The sequence below is a fragment of the Liolophura sinensis genome, chromosome 1, assembly GCF_032854445.1.
Source record: "Liolophura sinensis isolate JHLJ2023 chromosome 1, CUHK_Ljap_v2, whole genome shotgun sequence".
NCBI lineage: Eukaryota > Metazoa > Mollusca > Polyplacophora > Chitonida > Chitonidae > Liolophura > Liolophura sinensis.
The window spans coordinates 64,876,602-64,898,067 of NC_088295.1; the positions used below are offsets into that span (position 1 = coordinate 64,876,602).

At 37.7% G+C, this 21,466-nt stretch overlaps 1 protein-coding gene across 2 annotated transcripts in view; it reads left to right on the forward strand.

Annotated features, from left to right (window-relative positions):
• Positions 1 to 14,170, forward strand: part of LOC135472281 (centrosomal protein of 162 kDa-like) — a 31,503-nt gene extending 17,333 nt beyond the window's left edge. For both annotated transcript variants that reach the window (XM_064751719.1, XM_064751728.1), the window contains exons 19-30: positions 511 to 764; positions 1,279 to 1,432; positions 1,950 to 2,111; positions 3,859 to 3,942; positions 4,675 to 4,899; positions 5,812 to 6,013; positions 6,568 to 6,744; positions 7,493 to 7,665; positions 8,638 to 8,745; positions 9,186 to 9,302; positions 10,686 to 10,835; positions 11,839 to 14,170. In XM_064751719.1, the coding sequence (XP_064607789.1) occupies positions 511 to 764; positions 1,279 to 1,432; positions 1,950 to 2,111; positions 3,859 to 3,942; positions 4,675 to 4,899; positions 5,812 to 6,013; positions 6,568 to 6,744; positions 7,493 to 7,665; positions 8,638 to 8,745; positions 9,186 to 9,302; positions 10,686 to 10,835; positions 11,839 to 12,111 (2,079 nt within the window). In that variant the 3' untranslated portion in view covers positions 12,112 to 14,170. The remainder of the gene's footprint in view (positions 1 to 510; positions 765 to 1,278; positions 1,433 to 1,949; positions 2,112 to 3,858; positions 3,943 to 4,674; positions 4,900 to 5,811; positions 6,014 to 6,567; positions 6,745 to 7,492; positions 7,666 to 8,637; positions 8,746 to 9,185; positions 9,303 to 10,685; positions 10,836 to 11,838) is intronic.
• Positions 14,171 to 21,466: the final 7,296 nt, after the last annotated feature.

The window sequence follows — 21,466 nt, forward strand, 5'->3', positions numbered from 1 at the left end:
TTTAATGGTCTGAGGCCTTGGATGGCTACATGATGCTACATGAGCTGTTTATGATGGTACATGTACTTCATGTCTTGATGTAGATTATGTGATTCAGTAAAGACATGAAATATAACCAGCGGTACATTTCATATTGATTGTGTTATGGCTGTGATTTCTAGTTCCTCTTTTTGTGTCCAGAGAGCTTTGGTACTACTTTTTGTCTGCCTAAGTGAAGTTTCGGTGCTGATTTTTATTAGTGGTCCCTTGGTGGAAAAGAAACAATATTAAAGAAACTTTCTTGTTTGACTAGTGAGTAATGATTGTATTCTATGTAGCTTCATTTTAATATGTTTAAAGTGGAAAGTGTGTCAGCTGTGCCCAGTTGCTAAGGCGAGCCTGGTTCCCCAAGTGTGTACACGTGTAGATAAGTTCCCTCCATGTTAAACTTAACTTCTGTTTTGAATAAAGTCATCATGAGCACTACTTCTTACGCCAGTCAAATATTAAAATTTGTTTTGCTGGCTATAGGTAGCTGAGTCCGAATCAGAGGGGGATTTAAAGAAGAGAGTAACTAATGGAGGCTCTCTAGAAGGGATGACAAAGGAGCAAGTGCTAATGCTGGAGAAGGAAATCAAAGAACAGGAACAGTTAATGGCTGGGTATCAGACTGAAAACCAGCGGTTATACAATGAACTGAAGACTGTTCAGAAGCACAACAAACAAACAGAGGAGAGGCTGTTCAGAGAAAACCAGAAACTGATCAGAGATCTGGAATCACTCCGGTAACGCTACTTTCACTTAGTGTAGATAAATAGGAGATTATGAGTACAGGCTTTTTGTCAAATTAAGCTACAGTTTTGGAGTGATAAGTAATTTTTAAGACTGATTATAGAGAGGCTTCTCATTGTCTTTAATTGTACTGGTGTCTTTAGATAGTATTAATGATTACACAGGTATTATAAATATAACCTTACTGACATTTCTCAACTCTTAAGCCTCTTTTGGAAGACATAAGTCATATTGAAATGAATAAATTACTTACTTGTTGAAGAACTTTCAGATGAAAACAAAATTACCATGTTAGTATCACTGTTTTTTTTTTTTGTACTTACATGTATCGTGCAAACTTTGCAGCGCAAAACAAGAACAAAAGTTGAGGAAGCATGTTATGTGTGGGTTCACAAGAAATGATTTGTATTATTTTGCATTATCTGAAAAAGCTCATTGGTAGAATTCGTGCACATGTAAGTGATTAAACTGGTTTAAATATTTTCTTCAAACCAATCATTTTACTAGGAGTCAGTTAGAGAGGAAGGATGAAGAATTACGAAACAAAGGGGTGATCACTGGTTTGACTGTGCAGCAGCATATTGCAGCAGGAAATACAGTAGTTAGCTCCCCTGATGCTGCCAGGATTACTTCCCTTGAAGCAGATCTGCAGGAGTCAAAGGTCAGTAGTTCATACAGATGGAGGTTGCTCTGACATTTATTGTGGTGACATAATGTCTATTTTTATGGTGTTTCACAATGCCATGATACATGTAGGTATTTCTTGTAGTGTTAACGAGTGTTAATTGTTAATCTGTGTAAATTATGATTGTCTATAGAGATTTTGGTGTACATGCATTAGACCAATCAGTTGAAGAAATTTAAAAAGATTTTCATTCAAAGGTTTTGGATTTACTGCTGATAATTATTCCAGGGAAAATTTGGTGATGGTCATGTTAGATTGTTCTATTTTTGTTTTGTTTTTTGTTCTATTGTTTTGTATTGCAGATCCAAAATGCAATGATTTATTTACAAGAAAAGACAACAGATAAAGCTGTAGATATTTTGGAAGAGGAGTCAAATCAAACCCACATAGCTACAGCCACTTTTTTTTGTGATGCTTGATTACTTTTGTCAAGTTTTAAGTCCATAATTTCCCACTATAATGTACATATTTAACACTTTTTTCCATCATGCAGAAAGCTGAGAATGCTGCTAAGATAGAGGTTGAGCGGCTTGCCAAAAAGTTAAAATGGTATGCTGAGAATCAGGAGTTGTTGGACAAAGATGTCATTTGCCTGAAACAGAAGGAAGAGGAGATAGGCAGACTGAAGACCAGGATAGAGCAGTTACAGTCAGAGGTGAGGCTTTCTGAGAGGAGAATTACAGAATAGAATTCTGCTGTAACTGACTTGAAGTAGATCCCAGGGCTGGATGTGCCAAACTGCAGATAGATAGTTTGATGTCCCATGAATCAATTCCACCGATCATTTGGAATGTCAAAAACAGAAGAATTTGATGATCAAAGATCAGAAAATTGACTCCACTCTGATCGAACCATCTTTGATTTTGTGACATCACAGTGGTACATATCCAGCAGTGATGTGGTGCTTCTCTGTGTGTAACACAAACAATCGCTATACTTTTAAAACTAATTTCGAGATTATTCCATGCATATGTGTGGCGTGCATCTGTAGTAACACTCTGCAGGGCACTGTAAAGTTACATATATGGCCTGTAAATGCCACAGATTGAGAAAATAAGGACCAGATCTCGTACAAAACACCCTTTGATTACGGAGGACTCGATCATAGTCATAAGAGACTTGCTATTTCAGTCAGATTTTAACTCCCCAAATGCAGAAGCTATTAAGTTGCTTGCCTGCTTGTGACTGCTGGCTGTGACACTTACTGTAGGGAGCTGGTAGCCTTTGTCCTACAATGGCCACAAGGTTACTACAGGGCTGCACTCCAGCTCAGTTCACACCAGAACATCAATAGCTGTTTCCATTCAAAATAATTCAAGCTTTATTTATTTTTGCTGCTGATACTCATTGAAAACATAACAGATTAGCTCGTTTGTTACTTTCATCAATGTTGAGTGACAGACTGTTCTTGTCACTACCACTCACAATGCATGGCTTCCTGCCGCAGCGTGTATCACTAGATTTGGCTATGAAAAATTATGTTTTGTGGACTGCGAACCTGTGTCAGATTCTCCACGGGTACTACCATAATTCCACAGATGTTCAGTTCATATCCGACAAACCAGACAGTATCGGGTTTGTGTCTACGGTGGTGGGTATGTGGGGGAAAATCAATCATCATATTGCTCAGTGGCTATGCTGTACACCTACATATAGGGGTAATTGTAGATTAAGTCATACGATGGCTTCTGGAAAAGCACACAGTGGGTAGGCCTAATGCATGGATTCAGCAATGCTTTTCAGAGCTTGTCAATACATAACCCCTGCAGTTCTCTGTGACATGATGTCACCTGTCCAGCGCTCCGCGGCCGACAAGGTAGGAAGACAGTCCAACTTTAGTGGGTTGTTTTTAACAGAACTATTTAAGATAATATTTTTTTAAATGCAGTTTACAGACTGACATGGCATAAATATTGTGTCTATGGAATATTTAGTGTGAAAATAAAAGTTGTTGGGGATCTCCTTTTAAGCGGTAACATGCCTAAGAGTCCTATTTTCGAGTTCACTACATATGAATCCTTTTCATTCGACCTCACAACTCGTAAAAACCACTCATGTGGCAAAGATGGCGAATGGGGAACTGGCGCATGAAAAGTATACCAAGATGTCACCTAACCATTTATAAACCTTCTCAACCTCTGTCCATGAATGTCCTTGATGTCACCGTGGTAAAACAACAACATCAGCAAGCTATTCGCTGCCAGCAGGACAGAAGCATGAAATGCCTGTGCAGCTGCCATCTTGTTTCATAATTATGACTGTCCAAAACTGTGAATGATTCCACATTGTTCTTTTGAGCAAATTCATGTCACAAATGATGTTACTGAACGCAGCATAAGGCTATGACAAAAATTATTCCTCTGAGACCATAACTACAGGTAGAGTTTTGATCTGAATTCTAGGCTGGTCGCAAGGTTGAGGAGAGTAAGATACGAGCGAGAGAGCGAGCTGCTGATGGGAAGAAAATCCAGGACCTAGAGAGACAGGTGAGAATGTCCACCCTGTTGGACTCCAAATCTGAGACCTGATTGCTGGGAACAAGTCTGTTTCTTACTTTAACATCAGTACGGTGAATAAATACATCAAACTGTTTCAGCAGACATTCTAAAGAAATTACATACAGTTAACATTCCTTGTGATATCATTCAATATTACAAAGCATCTTACATAAAACTGCATGGAAGAAACTTACAGCCATGTTCATAATCTGCAGATAAATGTAATAAAATTTATTTGTCATCACAGCTTTTAGAATCAGGCAAAATATGAGAAGGGTGAAATGTTGGATGATACAAGTGTATTTTTATCTCTCTGCATATGAACACTAATTATTCTACAGTAATTATTACATGTGTATCCCACGTTTATTACAACGACATATTGGAGGGCCTTTACTGGCTGCGATGGGTAAAGTGCTGGCTGGTTGTGACTATCACATCCTTGACCAACTTGACTGCTGAGGTCACGTGCTTAAATCCAGCTCTTAGTCGTTCAGCCGTGGCTTTCAGTTAGGAGGTTAGTACCTAGCAAAGAGGAGTGGTGGTTTGCTCTGATTACTGCAGTCATATATAAAGTGAAAAGTGAGTATGGAGTTAAACGCCAATCAAATAATGTATAAGTTATATGCACAGTATATAAGATGACATACAGCTAAAATAGTAACTAGGAAGCTGTGAAGAGATCTGAGTAACTGTATTTGTATCCCATTGCATTTTCAGGTGAAGGAGATGGAGCAGATCCTGCGTCGTCGTCACCCCAACTCCATCCCGACACTAATGATGGCAGCTTGTGCAGCTGACTTGGCAAGCCAGCCCTCTGTCAAACCACCATCTGTCCAGGCGCTGGAGACGCGGCTTCACAAGCTGGAGTCCGAGCTAGAAAACAAGGATGAAGAGTGTAATAAACTCCTCAGGGCCATGGAACAAAAGTTTAATGTTCTGAAGGTAGGGTTATTTCCTTTTTCTCCAGTTTATCTGTGTCTATTTTATTTTACAGGATAAGGGGCCTGGAAAACCTGGAAAAGCCTGAAAATTAAGGGTAACTTTTCCAGGCCTTGAAAAATTCTGGAAATTCGAAATGAGGAAGGAGGACATAGCCAGGTTTTAGCCATGTTAGGATGATCACTTTAGGCCATACGTGGGAAGGTCTTCCGGCAACCTGTGGATGGTTGTGGGTTTCCCTCCGGTCTCTGCCTGGTTTCCTTCCACCATAATGGTGGCCCCTGTCATATAAGTGAAATATTCTAAAACCCCGGTCAGATGAATAAATAAACAAATGATGAGCACTTTGTGAAAAAGATTTGTTATTTAGGGCTGAGTTTACAGGGAAAATGAATACAGTATAAAATTTTGTTGTCTATGGAGCAATGCTCTGTCCGATATATAGATAAATTAGCAAACTGATTTACCAATTTATCTTTGTCAAACCACATCTTGTTAAGATTAACAGAATTCTTAGGGTCAGCATCAAGTTCAAACAGATATGTTGACTGTAAGGCGAATATAGTCAACCTCATGGTTTTTATTGAATATAAATGACCTGATAGTTAAGACACTGAGTACAAAAGAGGTACAAACTTGTGATTTTTTCCTCACCTAAAGTATCTACAGATGTGAGGAACAACAAATTGGTGGAAAACTTTGGGGACAGGTATGTAGCCATGTTGTTATGGTGCATGGGGCATAGTGACAGTTTGATAATGAAAGGTGCATAATGAAACAGAAAGTTATTTCTCCAGAAGATATGCTTTGAAGCAGGTAAATCTGCAGCTTAGTCTGCTGCAGCTAAATTTGCGTCATTTATTGTACGTTATTGTGAAAATCACATTGATTATGTCAACGTGTTGTTGTGTATAGTTGCAGTATGAGGAGAGGATAGCAGAGTTAGAGAAGCTGCCCATGGAGCGAGTACCTGGGGAAGGTCACCCCCATACTAGCGTCTCTGCCCTAGAAAAAGAGCTAGAGGCAGTTAGGGAGAGGTACAGAAAGCAAATTGTGGAAATGAGCTCAGAAATCAACCGACTCAATGATAACCTCAAACATAAGTCACTGGATGACAGTAAGTGTCAAAGGTCATTTTCAGGAATTGTCTTGAGAAATTTTCCACAGATTCATAAATACTTGGTGTCTGTGTTTGTTGATGTCATCCTTTATGTAAGAAAATCTTTGTATGCAGTTTTGCAAAAGTTGTCCCAGAGCTCATAATTTATGCTCAGATGCTGCCAACACGAATGCTGTTTCATTTTATTGGGAAACTTTTTGTGTGGATATGGCTGTCATGTTTGTAAAATAGTTGATCAAACATGCAGTATTGAGAAGAAAATACTGTACTGAGTGAGTCTTTACAACCATTGCTCTTGTGATAAGATATTCGATACAATTTTTGTTTTTTGGGTAGGATGTAAGTGAAAGCCTTAAGTACAAAAAGATTGAAGGTTACAAGTTTATTGGTACTATTGTTCACTGCATCGAGTTGAACAAATGATGTTCTCTGTTATGGTTGATGCCAAGCACATTCAGAGAAAGAAAGACAAAAAGAAATTTTCAGTTCTGAAAGCTTATATGGTGTGGTGTACATGTATGTGTGAATGTATTGGATGATTTCTTTTTTAGACTCCCTTAGGAATGAGCTCAAGATGTTTCAAGATAGAGAAAAGGAATTCAGCAACAAAGTGAAAGCCTTACAACAGGAACTGGAATTGAGAGACAAAACCTCACTCCCAACTAAGGAGAGTGGTAGTAAAGGGAGACAAGGAGCATCGGTTAATGGTGTCACTCAAGTAAAGACTGGTACGAAAATACCTTGTATCTCATCTGTTGGCTTGATTGCTTTGAATTTTTGTTCTTCATTATGGTTGTAGCATTTAGCTAGTATTTGTAATTTTCGTGCTCTGTTTGGGCCTGGATCCGTGAGGATAAGTTTTATTTTTAGTGAAATTTGTGAAAACCTTGTGGTACATGTACATACATTTGCTTATGAAATGGGATTTGATCTTTGTTGGCTTTCTTTCCTTCTTCAGGGAAATGTTTCCCATTCTCAGCAGAGAAATTTCTCATTATACAAAGGATGTCAAAAAATGGTGGTGGAGATGTAAAGGCCTACACTTAAGACTAGTTAAGAAAACCTGGAAGAAAAAATCAAGTGTAACCTGAATATCTGAAGATATTGTCAGCAGTCATGAGACAATCAGAATGGTCGCAGCTGCAAATGCATCGATCTTCACTGACCACATGAACCTTTTAGTCACAGCGTGCCTATGATTTCATGCAGTAATATAACTACCACATATAAATTTTAGTGATGTGGAGATTTGGGGTAAGTTTAGATGTGATTGACGACAATGTCTTGGGTTTCAGTCAGGGTTGATCAGCCATGATAGACCACAATAAAAAAAATCCAGCCTTATCATTGAGGTCATAGCTCTGATGGGACTGGGCCTTTATATCGACAAAGTTTCAAGTCTATTCACAGCCGTAACCACTTGATCCACAGTTTGTCTAAGTGTTTTCATTGTGATGCTGTTTTATGTCGGTACAGTTGATAGGGGTAAAAGTGTGGGTAAGAAGGCTGGTGGTGGATCGAGGGATGATACTAGACCCCTGTCTCCCTATCGTGAGGGTGTGGTGTCAGAGCGTCAATATGAGCCACAGGCATTTACCGGTGCTCACGTATCAGATCTACAGGAGGAGAATGAGAGGCTGAGGACAGAGGTAAAACTCCTGTCAAACACTGACATCAGTATTCTTTGTGATTTATTTATTTGGTAGTTTACTCTTTGCTGAAGAATATTGCACTTATACGACAGCAGCCAGCATTTTTGTGGAAGGGCAGATACCGGGGGAAACCCAATGACCATCCGCAGGTTGGTGGCAGACCTTCCCACGTACACATACAAGCAGAGAGGAAGCCAGCATGCTCTGAGTAACAGTATTATTTGGGATGACAGATTCTAGCGCTGTAAATTGGCAGAGACCACTCGAAGTCTCAAACCAACCTCGGTCAGTCACTTAATGGCCAGCAGTCTCGGTACAAGGTTGCCTGGTACTCATCACTCCTCTGATAATCAGAAATGACACCAGAGAGGAAGATGTCAGATCAATACATTTACTGTCCACCACGTTTAATTAATTTAATACATGTGTATCGGAGTGGAGAAGTCCAGCTACCCTAAATGACCATAGATTTCGTCCATAACCAACCAACTTTTTTCCTGATTCTGAGAGTTTGAGGTTTGCTTGGAACATTAGATGATATTCTACTGGAAAATTGTAAGTTTCAACACCAAAAGCAATATTTTGTGACATTTATTTGCCTCTAAAAATGCACTATTGTGAACTATAGGTCATAGTTTAGGTCATGTAGGGTAATCTGAAATGGAGGAAGGAAAGGTAGTATTTTGGCAAGTTTTGGACCTTTTCATGCATTTCAACAATTTTTTTTGTCCTGTGTTTGGACTTTCACAGTCTTCTGGACTTTTGTTTTGTTCTCAAAAATGATTCGTCATATAGAATTGAGACATAACAAATTACAGACTTTTAAAGTTTGAGTTTCAGGCCGACATTTCCATTTTTGCAGAGAGTGGTCTTTCTAATTCAGTCCAAGTATGCAATCTGTTTTATCTTGTTGCTAACCTCTTAAGCCATCAGCAGCTGTTCACATCTGAAGCTGTTATTTATGTGTAGGTTGATCGACTCCAGCTAGAGTTACATCAGCAAAGGGTGGACCTGCGGAAGTCCCTGGCTGAGACAGAGGGGGTGATGCGAAGGAGTCGTGATGAGTACGAGGAACAGGTAAGTTCTCTCCCTTTGTTACAGATGCCGCTCACTAGACGGTATTTCTTCAACCTTTCCCTGTGATTGTCCTGACCTGTATTTTTGTTATGTTTATATCATATTTAGAGAGTATTTTGAAATTTCAAGTAATTCTCAGTGTCAAATAATGTGTAAAATTGTGTCCTAATTATGGAACCTTTTTTTCATGAATAAAAAGTTTGTCAATTGAAGTGTTAAGAACTGCTTGGATTAAGAAATTAGATACCAGAATCAGGCTTTTTAATACACTGTATGTGGCATTTAATGTAAAAAAACTTTCTTCATTTTTTCCCCGTCTACATTTATTACACAACACTGGATCACAATCACAGTGTCAGGTATACAGTGTTAAGCAGCAATATGGTACTGATCAAATCTTATGTCTTGTGTAATTATAAACTGCATTTTCTGCTTTTTAGATTGAGACACTGAGAGCGTCACATCAGAAGGATTTACAGCGAGTGTTGACAGACCAGGCACTTCAGCATTCAGGCTCCAAAATGGCAGAGTTACAGAACAAAGTGGACACTCAGGAGGTAAGCTGTTAGATTTGGATTAGGAATCACCATGCTGTAGTAGCTGAGGGTGTGGAGTGTCCGACTTGTATTAATGGGGGAAGTGGGCTGTGTTCTAGAGGTGCAGTTTCAAACCCGTCCTCAAACAGAGTTTGGTAGATTCCTTCAGTCTTACTGCTTGTAGGTTCTTGGCGACACAGTAAGTAGTTGATGACCTTCGTGTGGCCGTTTACACAGCCTAATTTTTTGCTGAAGATTTGTTGTTTTCAAATAATTTGGCTAACATATCTGTACATGTACGTCACATATGAGAGTGTTTGTCTGTAAATTGTCAAAGGCAAATTATTCTATTAATGAAAATGATCACTGTTAGGAAAACTTCTGAAGTATAGGGTAAAATAACAATCAAGTAAGTTAGGACTTCAAACATTGTATTCTTGCTACTTCCCTGAAATTGGCCAAGGACTATTGTCTACTTGTTTCAGTGGCATTTAGAAGTTGAGTTGGATAACGTAACAAATATATGGAGCAACATTATGGTATTAGTACCTATACTATAGTACCTATGTTGCTCCCTGAATAAACAGAAGTTGTGATCCACATATTTGTTCTGTTGACCATTGCCCAGTGTCAGTAGAATGCGACTGGCTTTGTAGAATGTGGCCAATATGTCATGGCATTCCAGTGAGGCAGCATGATAAGGATGTGAGCATTGGTAAATTATATTAGGATTATATTGGTTCCTGGGATGAGGGGGGATGCATTTAATTGGGTAGGAATTATATGTGAGCATGGAGTGGGGGCTCCTCAAGGTGAAGAGACAGAGAGATGAAAATGATCCCTCTCAGCAATCTTGAGAACGCCATTTAAAAAACAGAAATCAGAATACTGACTGTTGAAGTATAAATGTATAAACGTGTTGTATTGAAGATTAGTAAAAAGACTGGGTATGTCTGGATTTTCTACTTGTACTCCCATAGAGTACAGAATGGATTGTTTGGTCAATTTGGGTGTTAGTTCACATCTATTGCAGGCATGATTATCATCCAAAAAGCAATAACATTGGACGCTTCAAAAAACAGTAGACAAGCTGTGTAGTTTTAATGGTATGTCCTACCTCACCTGTTCTTCTGTGTTAAGACTTACTGTATGAAGTAGACTCAGTTCTATAAAGGTATATTTCCTGCTTTTGGAGGAATCCTTCTGTTTGCATACTGTTTTTTTTTGTAGAAAAATGCTTTGGATTTGGTTTAAAACTGTTAAAATTACAACAATTATGAACTGGTTTAGATATTTTCCTCTTTTCCTCCCACTGCCTGTCTCATCAATGTCTGTGTAGCAGTATCCATGTAAACACCTGTAAAACATAGACACTACTTTAGTCAGTACTTTATATTTGACCAGGTAATGGTGTCTCACCTGAGAACACAGTTGGCACAGGCTCAGGTGTGCAGTGAACAGGTGTCAGTACTGAAGATCAGAGAGACAGCCTTAGAGACCCAGGTGAAGCAGTTGACAGAGGAGGTGCGAGAAGCTAAGCAAAACCACACTCCGGTGAGTACTGGCAATACTGCATTAAATTGACCTAAAAATTGGCCCCAAAGTGTATTTTTAGATGCAGGTAAATGTCATGAAATGTTACTTTTGTTGTTTAAACTTACATTTTCTTTCAGTAGGATATCATACAACCTTCCTAACAAACTTCAGAACTCCTCTCTATTAAGATCAGTAGATTTCTGAGAATCAGGTGAAATCGCTAGCATGATAGTGCAGCTTAATGGCTTTCTCCGTGGTCATAGTGAAGTGGGGAGCCTGCACATGATTGTGAGTTTCTCCTGACTCTCGTCATTTTCCTCCCACCATAATGCTGGTCACCGTCGTCGTATTAGTAAAATATTCTTGAATACAGCATTAAGCAACCAGTCAAATGAATATACAAACAGAATTCAGGCAAAAATGTGTAACTTCAATAATGCTGGACAAAACTTATTATCCAATGCTGTAAATGATGCATGATGGTTTGTTCTGTAGCATGAAAGTGACTGATTATGTCATATGTTCATCTCTCATTTACTCAGCAGCAGGTTTTAGTCCTGTTACTGGCTTGTCTTTATCCTGGTCAGTTTGCTGAATCTCTTGAATATTCTGCAATGCTTTGACAGGATAGGCACTGCATGGCTGTAGACTCAGGGGTTTTTCATGGGCTATGCCTGGTTTCCTCCCTCTGTGATGCTGCCCGCTGTTGAATACCCGAAATACTGTTGGAGAAGAGCAAAAAACTCCAAATAAATGACTAAATAAAGTAAATGTTGTTTAATATGTTGTACTTTTTCTTGTTTGACTGCTAGTGAATACCCTTTAGCAGGTTTAATATGGTATGATAGCTCATGCTCAGTCTCAAGCTTGTGATTTGTTACATCTTACATGGCTTAGTGACTAAAAGAGGAATTAACCTCAAGGACATAGGAATTCTGGTAATGTTCTGTGAATCACCTGAGATGCACATTGTTCGGTCATTTGATCAATCAGTCAGCCATTATCTTGTTGCTGTTGTCAGGAGATGCAACATTTTGAGAGCCTGAGGGAGAAGATCAGTCAGATGGAACGGCGTCATGAGCAGAGAGAACAGGAATTACAGACGCTTTTGCGTCACTCGCAACAGGCGGCGCACGTGGAACTGGCACAGGAGAGGGAGAAATGGCAGAAAATGCTGGATGCTAAAAATCAAGAAGTCAGACGATTTCAGACTGAACTAGACTCTATTCTTGAAGTTTTACGAGAACTGAAACGTCAGGGTGTGGTGCTGTCAGCGTCTGGCCTACGGTCATAGCATCAGCAAAAATTCTTGTCACATCTCATTTCATAACACCTGAATCTCTGTGATGTCATTAAACCTGGATTAGTCTCCCAGGGTGTGGTGCTGTCAGCATCTGGCCTATGGTCGTAGCATCAGCAAAAAGTCACATCTCATGTCATTACACCTGGATTAGTCTCCCAGGGTGTGGTGCTGTCAGCGTCTGGGCTACAGTGTCAGCATCAGTGATGGTACAGTTGCCAAGTATTATTTCATTAAACTTGAATATCTGGGATGTCACTACACTTAGCTGTGTCTGATGTCATTACACCTGAATATCTGGGATGTCACTACACCTCTTTGGTGTCATTATACCTGGATCTGTCTGATGTTTTACACCTGGATATGTGTGGTGTCATTACACCTGGATCTGTCTGTTGTCATTACATTTGGATCTCTCTGATGTTGTTACACCTGGATATATGTGGTGTCAGTACAAATAGATCTGTCTGTTGTCATTACATTTGGATCTCTCTGATGTTGTTACACCTGGATATATGTCGTGTCATTACACCTGGATCTCTGATGTCATTACACTTGGATCTGTAATATCTCATTACATCTGGATCTCTCTGATGTCATTACACCTGGATTTCTCTGATGTCATACCTGGATCTGTAAAATCTCATTACACCTAGGTCTGTAAAATCTCATTACACCTAGGTCTGTAAAATCTCATTACACCTAGATCTGTAAAATCTCATTACACCTGATCTTCCATTTTAAATTATATCTAAACCATATACATGAAGACATTGCCTGTTATCATATTATGAGTTTCAGATATATCACTATTGTATGAGATACATATATTGTACACATTATTTTAATTAGTGCTAGTGTACATATATATTACTTTTTGTGGATTGTTTGTAGATCGAATGGTACCTGTTGAACACATTACCTCATCATTAGTGGCACATTAAGTGTAGCTCTGCCAAGGAGTTATTTTGTTTTTTTTTTTCAGTTAGGATAAAGATCTGATTTTATGTTGTCCAGTTAAGTTGTGAGTTAAGAGAAGTTTTAATACCCAAATCATAAGTATCAATCCACGGCTGGCTTAAATCTGATCTGTTGTGATTTTGCTGTTTTGTATTTCAGTTTGCTGATCACAATATTTTACCATTTTTCTCAGACAAGTCAGAGTGTCTTTTTGTCCAGGCTGCCAGAACTTACACATATATTCCAGATTGATGGATGAAGTGATGTAGGTAGTATTAGCATTATTTGGGCTTTAGACTTTCTGTGTATAACACAGATTCCATAGCTAGTCACCATAAAACCAGTCAGTCAGCTGCCTCCTATTATTTGGAAGAGCTCTCTTGGTTAAATGGTCCAGATGATTGGCATGGAATTGCTGGCTATTATGTGTCTGATTCTGAGGTCACTGGTTCAAAACCTGGAGTAGTGTTTGCCAGCTTTCAGCGCTGAAATCAGTGCTGCTTGCAGAATGTGTAATATTAAAGATAATACAATTACAAGCACATTATGTGTGTGAGGTTCAGGGATTATTAGTCCCTTACAGCTGGACCAGTACCTGTAGGTTTACCGCTTGTCTGTTAGTCTGTTTGTCTGTCATGAAATAGTTATTTGAATTTCCTTTTTTTCCAAATGGTTCATCTTATTGAATTGAAACTTTGTTCATGGCCAGTACAGGTCAAATTTGAGTTTCTTACCATTCTGTCCATGTTTGACCAAATTTTGGCCGTTTTTGGTCCTGTTAGGGCTTTGACAGTTTTTCGGACGTTTTTTTTTTGTTTTTTTGTTTTGTGGTTTTGTTTTAATCAGTTTATAGGGAATTGAAACTGGCTTACATACATGTAGTTTCACCATGACAAGTTACAAATCAGTTTCGTCTGTTTTTTCTACCAAGAAAAATTGCCATTTATGTTCTGCTGTGGACTGGTACGGGACATGTATTACAGCCTCACTGATGGCTGGTGGCCTGGACTGAGGCAGTCAGTATATTAAATGGCAGCATCCTGTTGTATGGGCTTGAAAATGTGCTTGTGCATGTATACAGTACATGCAGTTATCAACACATGCAGTTATCAGCACATGCATTCAACTGTGGTATATTATTTATTTATTTGTATGCATATTCCCCATTCATCTGATAAACTGATCACATATAAAGGCAGCATGAAAGTATTTTCCTATAATGTACTATATATGTATACTAAAGATAATTTAGAGAACAGAGGGTTCTCAAATATTTCTCCCCACACTCTGCATGTGTTAGACACATATTTGTAATTAATTTTTGCATGTACTGGTGTGTGCATGCAAACTGTAAAATAATGCTGTAAATACCTCTTTGTCACATACAGGTCAAGTAAATTCGAAGAATAGTCTTTTACTGCTGAGTTCTGTGCTTTATCTTTGTGTGATTGCCATCAATTCCTGCACCATGCAGAATTAAAGTACATAAAAAAGACATGGTTCATTACATGGATGCATCTTGCAGTTAGGCCTACCATATTTGCAAATGCTTTGGACAGTTAACTACAACAAGCAGCTTGCTAAGTTCATTTTGGGATATTCTGTTTGTTAACATGGGCATCCTGTTTTTTAACATGTCTGTCCTGTTTGTTAACATGGCTGTCCTGTTTGTTAACATGGGCGTCTGGTTTGTTAACATGGCTGTCCTGTTTGTTAACATGGCTGACCTGCTTGTTAACATGGCTGTCCTGTTTGTTAACATGGCTGACCTGCTTGTTAACATAGCTGTCCTGTTTGTTAACATGGCTGTCCTGTTTGTTAACATGGCTGTCCTGCTTGTTAACATAGCTGTCCTGTTTGTTAACATGGCCGTCTTGTTTGTTAACATGGGCCATCCAGTCTTGCCGTTCCTGGGACCCTGGTGACAAACAGAGGGCAATGATGCTCATCTGGCCGTTCGTGCAGCCAAGCGTTTATTTTATTAGACCATCCTTGTCACTATGGTAATGCTTACCCAGTGGTTATGGATGGTGAATACAGACAAGAACATTAGAAGTTAACAGAAAGACATCTTCGTCAAGACACCCTACCCTATGTGCATGAATCTTAAAACACAGACTTACAGTTTGTAAGTAACGACACCACAAGTTTGCTTTCCACCAGGATGATGTGTATACATGTGCATCTGTATGTCACCTGTGGGGAAAATTTTGTTAGTAAATTGCCCGAAGGTCGGTGGTTTATCCCAGGTACTCTCGTTTCATCCACCCATAAAACTAACTTTAGGATTGTGTTAGCAACAATCAAATAAGAAAATCAGAAATTTTTCACTGCAATTAAACACATTCATTTTGGGATTTAATTCCACTATAAACAAACCACTGAAAGCAGTAGTCTAATTGAGCGTCACAAGTGAATCAACTGCGCAACAGTTTAGAAAAGTCAGTCTATTAAAGTAGCCGTTTTCCCCTGCCAACTTAACCGAAATAACCCATTTAGATGAGAGATTCAGAAACCCAAACTCAAAGGTTATTGCTACAAAAATGAGCTCCACAATTTAAAAAAATCCTAAGAAGAAATTTTTCCGTAGACATTTTATTCTCAAAGATGAATGTTGAACTTGAAGACAGAAGTTTCAGCATTTCTCATGCACTATGCCAGGTTGACAGGGGAAATGCCAGGATACTGCCATGCTAAAGTTATTCTAATATGGTGATATAAAATCAATAATTAATGGAGCAGGCCACGCGTCAAACACTGAATTTATGATAGCTCTTGCAACAGCAAAGAAAGAATTCTGTTAACAAAACACATACATAATTTCATATATTAATCAAAAGCCGTCACAACATAGCTATAACTACCCATGACGCTGTGATTCTTTGATTGCAGCCATTTTACCCCCAATTAAAATCCAAAACCAAAAAAAACAACTCTTGTAGGACTTCTGTTTATCAGTGGTAGTCCCATGATCATGGTGATTGTGTGAAATCAAAAGTACTTTTACAAAAATGTGCATACAATTCATGAACATGGTTTGTGAAGGTCAGAATTTATTTATATCGCAGATTTGTGTGCATGCATAAAAGCACCTAAGACCACTCCAACCACTGAGCGATTACCGGCGATACTTTCATATTTATCAAGACCCCTATCAAGCGTAGGGGTGACTGGGCTTTAAGCTGAGTGCAGGGAAGTTTATGACTTGCACTGTTCAGCAAGTACTTGATTACACTGTGTTACAACAGTAAAAATCCAGGTTTGTGATGTACAATTTAATTGATTTTAAGGAATATTAGAGATAAACCTTAAATTGTCTTCTAAGGAAACTATAAAGTAAGACACAAAATCAGTTCTATCTGAGAGAGGCTAGGCCAGAATTTATTGTTATTATTGATGTACATAAATTCAAACTACAGAATGAGTGCATTCATGCTGGCAAACTGGACAAACAGTGGCCTGCAATTGAGTTAACAAGGTGCTGGTACCTACCCTATCACCTACTGGTACCACAGGCAACCATCAGATTACATGTTTTGGCACCTGTGGCAAGGAAGTACAGGCACCTCAGGGATCAAAGTGCTGGCACCTTGGGTAACACAGGTCTGGCACTTCAGGTAACAATGTACATATGCTGGCACCTCCAGCAATAAAGTACTGGTAATAAAGGAATCGTACATCGGGTAACAAAGTACATGTACAGGCACCTCAGGTAACAATTTACAAAGTACTGGTACCACAGGTGACAAAATACATGTACTGCCACCTTCCGCAATAACACATACAGGCACCTCTAGTAAAAGAGTACTTGGACCTCAGAATTACAAATTTTTCTACATTTTACATGGACCGTTATTTCTTCTGTTGCAACAGCTATAATCAATACTGAATAAATACAGTCGTACTACTATAGTTAACAATGTTTACATGACACAGTCTACAAAAATGTCTCACAGATCTCCTGTAAAACCATGGGTATGTTACTGCAGTGTGTCAATACGTATTTTATGCTATCTGTAGGACTTATCAATGTGATAAGATGCCAGACCTTTCTAATATACAGTGTATCAATAATTTAAGCATAATTTAACAGGAACAATTTATGCAAGTCTTGGAATATGTTTTTTTTTTGTACAATATATATTATATGTATTTACAAATAAACATCAATTTGTCAATGTATGCAAGTCTTGGAATATATCATTTTAACAATATGTAACAAATACACATCAATAAGTACATGAAGCAATATTTTGATTGTATAAAAAAAGCACTAACAGCCTTAACTTTCACAGGCAGAGTTATTATATATTGTATAAATCTGATATGTCTAATGATCCTGCTGAGAAAGTAATGAGCATTCTGCTAATATCATTTGATAATGAGATAAAATCTATGCAAATTACAATGCTTATTGTGGAGATATATAAAAGAGAATCACTGCGACTATGATATTCCAAAACATAACAATTTACAAGAGTCTTTACAAGCACAAACATATCTGATATTTTAAGTACTGGAATGTTGCCTACAAATATATACTTTATTTAAAAAAAAAATACAAATTAAAAAATCATAAACATTGTATGCTACATAGGCTTAAGTTACCTGTTACCTGATGCTACTATTTACCTTTAAATCTGTCATGATTCAAAAAGGCAAATGTGTATGTATGTATATATTTAATACATGTGAAGATCTCAGATAATTATGGTCGTAACCTAAAGTGAATTGTCTGGAATGCTTCCGTGTTAATATGCATGACTGTAGCAAAAAAATGTTTTTTTGAACTATGAACAAAATAATACTTCAAGTGTAGGAAAAACAGTTATGTAGTAAATGTATGTATCAACTGACGAACTGACCATCAGCTTAGAATTTCCAGTCCAGTAAATGACGAAAGAATGGTTAATGACTCTAACATATTAACAAGACTGCCAAATGAGTTTTGGATGAAAAATAGTGATTTCCGTAAAAAAATCTGTTGCAGAAAAAAAAAAAGGCAACACAGAAAAATTAACATGAATGACTTGAAAAGTGCATGTTTGAGAATCATGCGCGGGCATGATGGAAGGACTAGAGATATGAAGACACATTTGAAGATAAATATTTTGTTTTACATATAAATATACACTGCATCACAAAAGACAGTTTAGTAATTTCTACTAAGTAAAGAATGAAACATATATATCTCTATTTAGAAAGACACGACTTTAAAAATGCATCTACTGTAAAATACATCTATGGACGGATTAACAAACAGTGAAACTGCACAATAGACACCTTTCAAACAATTTCAGTCCATTTTCTTAAATAAGTTAAAACCATATTACCATGTATAATTTATTCTATCATGCTAAATAAGAAACACATAAATCAACATTTTAAAAACCATAAAGGCATCACATTATATACCCCAAAAATTACACGATTTCTGTTACATCTCTAAAACACAACACATTTTGAAGACATACGCAGATAAAATTACATTAAAATATACCGCAAGAATAAAGGCTGTAGCGTGTATGGTTCATTACAAATGAATCATAGCATTAGCAATGTTTTTGCTATACATTCTGATCTTGCAAAGATATTTCATTCTGCACTGTAGAACATTGAGATGAACAAATATGATACACCTATTCAATATAATTCAGCATTTATGCACATTTTTTAGTCTAAAAACACTACAAGTACTCTCTTCCTACCCAATACTGCCGTTTGGATTTATCCACATTAAATTTTACCAAAAAAAAAGTAACAATAACAAGTTCCAGGTCATTCTATAATAAATGAAACTCTTACTTACTTCCAAATCGCTCAACTTACTTCAATATCGCTAAAGATATGACTTACTGACTTTTAACATGCAAATATACAAACATTTTTTCATGTAACTGAATAAATTACATATTAAGGCAATACCTGGTATTGTACCATCCACATGTGTACACTTATACAAAGGAAGTCCTTATCCTGTGGTGAATTCTTCCTAACTAAATTCATGATTTCATCTGTAGATAATAATTTGAAGTTTGTGACTATGTCTGAGCTGACAATTTAATTTCAGTTTAATAAATCGGTACAAGTTAGAATTGCCAACTGGCATCACTGGTGATGACATTAAATCCCCTAGCAGTCTTTTCCCCACCATTGTTTTTTGTCAAGCTGTTCTGATAACTGACTGCATGATAATTTGTCTCTCAGTCCGTTGTTGTCTCCACTGATAACTGTGCATTCATTATTGAAGTCATACTGATAATGTGTGCGCACACATTCAGATCTCAACAATGTAGTCTGTCAGGTCCTCATAACAAAATGATGTCATCACTTGATGATAACTTGTGGTCTGATGACAATGCTAGGCAGCAATCAACATCAAGACTGTTGTGTCCTAACAACACCTTGATATTACTGGCTATTGATGAAACCTATCCTGAATCAAAACAGCCATACCTGATGTTGATCACTGATGGACCACTCTCAGGTCTGTCCTGAGAACACTGGGGAAAACATCTTGATGCTATCGGCTGGTGATTACCAGTTCTCTACGAAGACACTCAGACTGCAACACCTCCTGTTGATAACTGATAAACCACACTTAAGTCTGTCCTGACAGCAATGGGGGTAACTATTTTTCGTGATGGTAATATTTTTTAGTCTTCGGGCAATGTCCACTACATGTGCCCTTCTCATCAGTAATATAAATCGGCTGCCTCTCTGTCACATCAACAGAACACATTGTCTTCCGCTCTATCACATTATCAGAGCAAGTTATCTGCCCTTCTGTCACATGTTGACATTAAGAGTACAATTCACAAGTCATCTGCCACTCTGTCACCTCAGTAGAACTTGTACTGAGTCTGGGCTTGTATCGCTGTGCCAGACCCGGTCCTGTAGTGGTATTTGGGGGACACCATCATATCACGTCTATTTGCAGCCACCAGTGGTTGATGGCCCCTGAAACCAGGTGACTGAAAGTAAAACAAATCACAGACACATGAGGAAAATGCATCATGAAAACTTTCATCAAAGTTCAGTCATACATCATAATATGATGATAGAATGAATAGTAATATGAACTACAGTGTGAGTTCTATTATAAAAACTGAAGAATACTATTGAATTATTTATGACATTGCTCAGTGAAGTTTGAATACTATAAATATTCTATTCTATTTGATAGTAAAATACAGAAAAAGAATGTGGGTGTTAACAGGTGAGATTTCAGCCAAACTGGAAGGAAAAATCCAAACAGTTGCTCTGATATTCAGCTTTATTATAACGATCAATACATCCACAGAATTGATGTTTCTACATTCAGCATATGGAATTACTGTCTAGAACAGGTTTTATGATCTGAAAATGACTTGCAAAACCTTAACAATTAAGACATCAACCATAATACATGAACATGTGTACATAAACAGTGATGACGTGTGCCATACTCAACAATAGCAACAACAACATAAAGTCAACACATTTTGACGACAGGATGGTAAATTACCTAATATTAAGTTTACGATAACATTTATGACATTTGTATTATTACATTAAAAATGTCATGGTTTGTCACATGGCACAACAAAATCCACATTGAAAGATAACTGTTTAGGGTCTGAGAGCTTTCTGATTACATGTGCTCTACTATTTAAGTTTGTTATGAAAGGCATATGGGACAAAGTGCAGTGAATTGCAGTGCTGTAAAAAGTTAAACTCTTACATTTTCAAACTTCCACTGAAATTCATCATTCACTATTGGAGACTTCTGTGAGGACAATGTATATAAACAAATTACATACCATATGTAAATTACATTTTTTCCACATAAATGCGGCTACAATCAGGATTATCTCCCACTTCTGATATCAGTTCACAAGTTGAGGATGAGTCATAGAGGCATGACAGGAGACAAACACAATCACACGCAATGTGTATGTATATACTACAATATTACCATGTTTAGACAGCCGCATTCGGATTAGTCTTAGAGGTTTTGTGTGTATTTTTAATAAGTTTTCGACATCCAACTAGTCCTAGGATGAAAAGTTTGAGGTGTCACAACGATTTAAATGAATTGCACAAAATTTGCTGAATTGTGTGTCACTGCCATGGTTTATCTTTATCCTTTACATCAAGATGTGCAGTTGTTTACCCCCCCCCCCCCCCTAGGGCCTGGGTGTATTAAGCCCACTTAAAACTTCTCAAGTAATGTAATGCTTATAATGGCCATGGTATAAAAGGGGCTGTCTGAAATGTCCTTACAAACATAATGCAATCTGCATATTTTAGTTTAGGTATGCAATAACTATTTACTTCTGTCAATGCCGTAATAGCAAGGCAGGCAGCACATGTACAGATGTTTTCACTTTAAAACTGTTGCTTACCA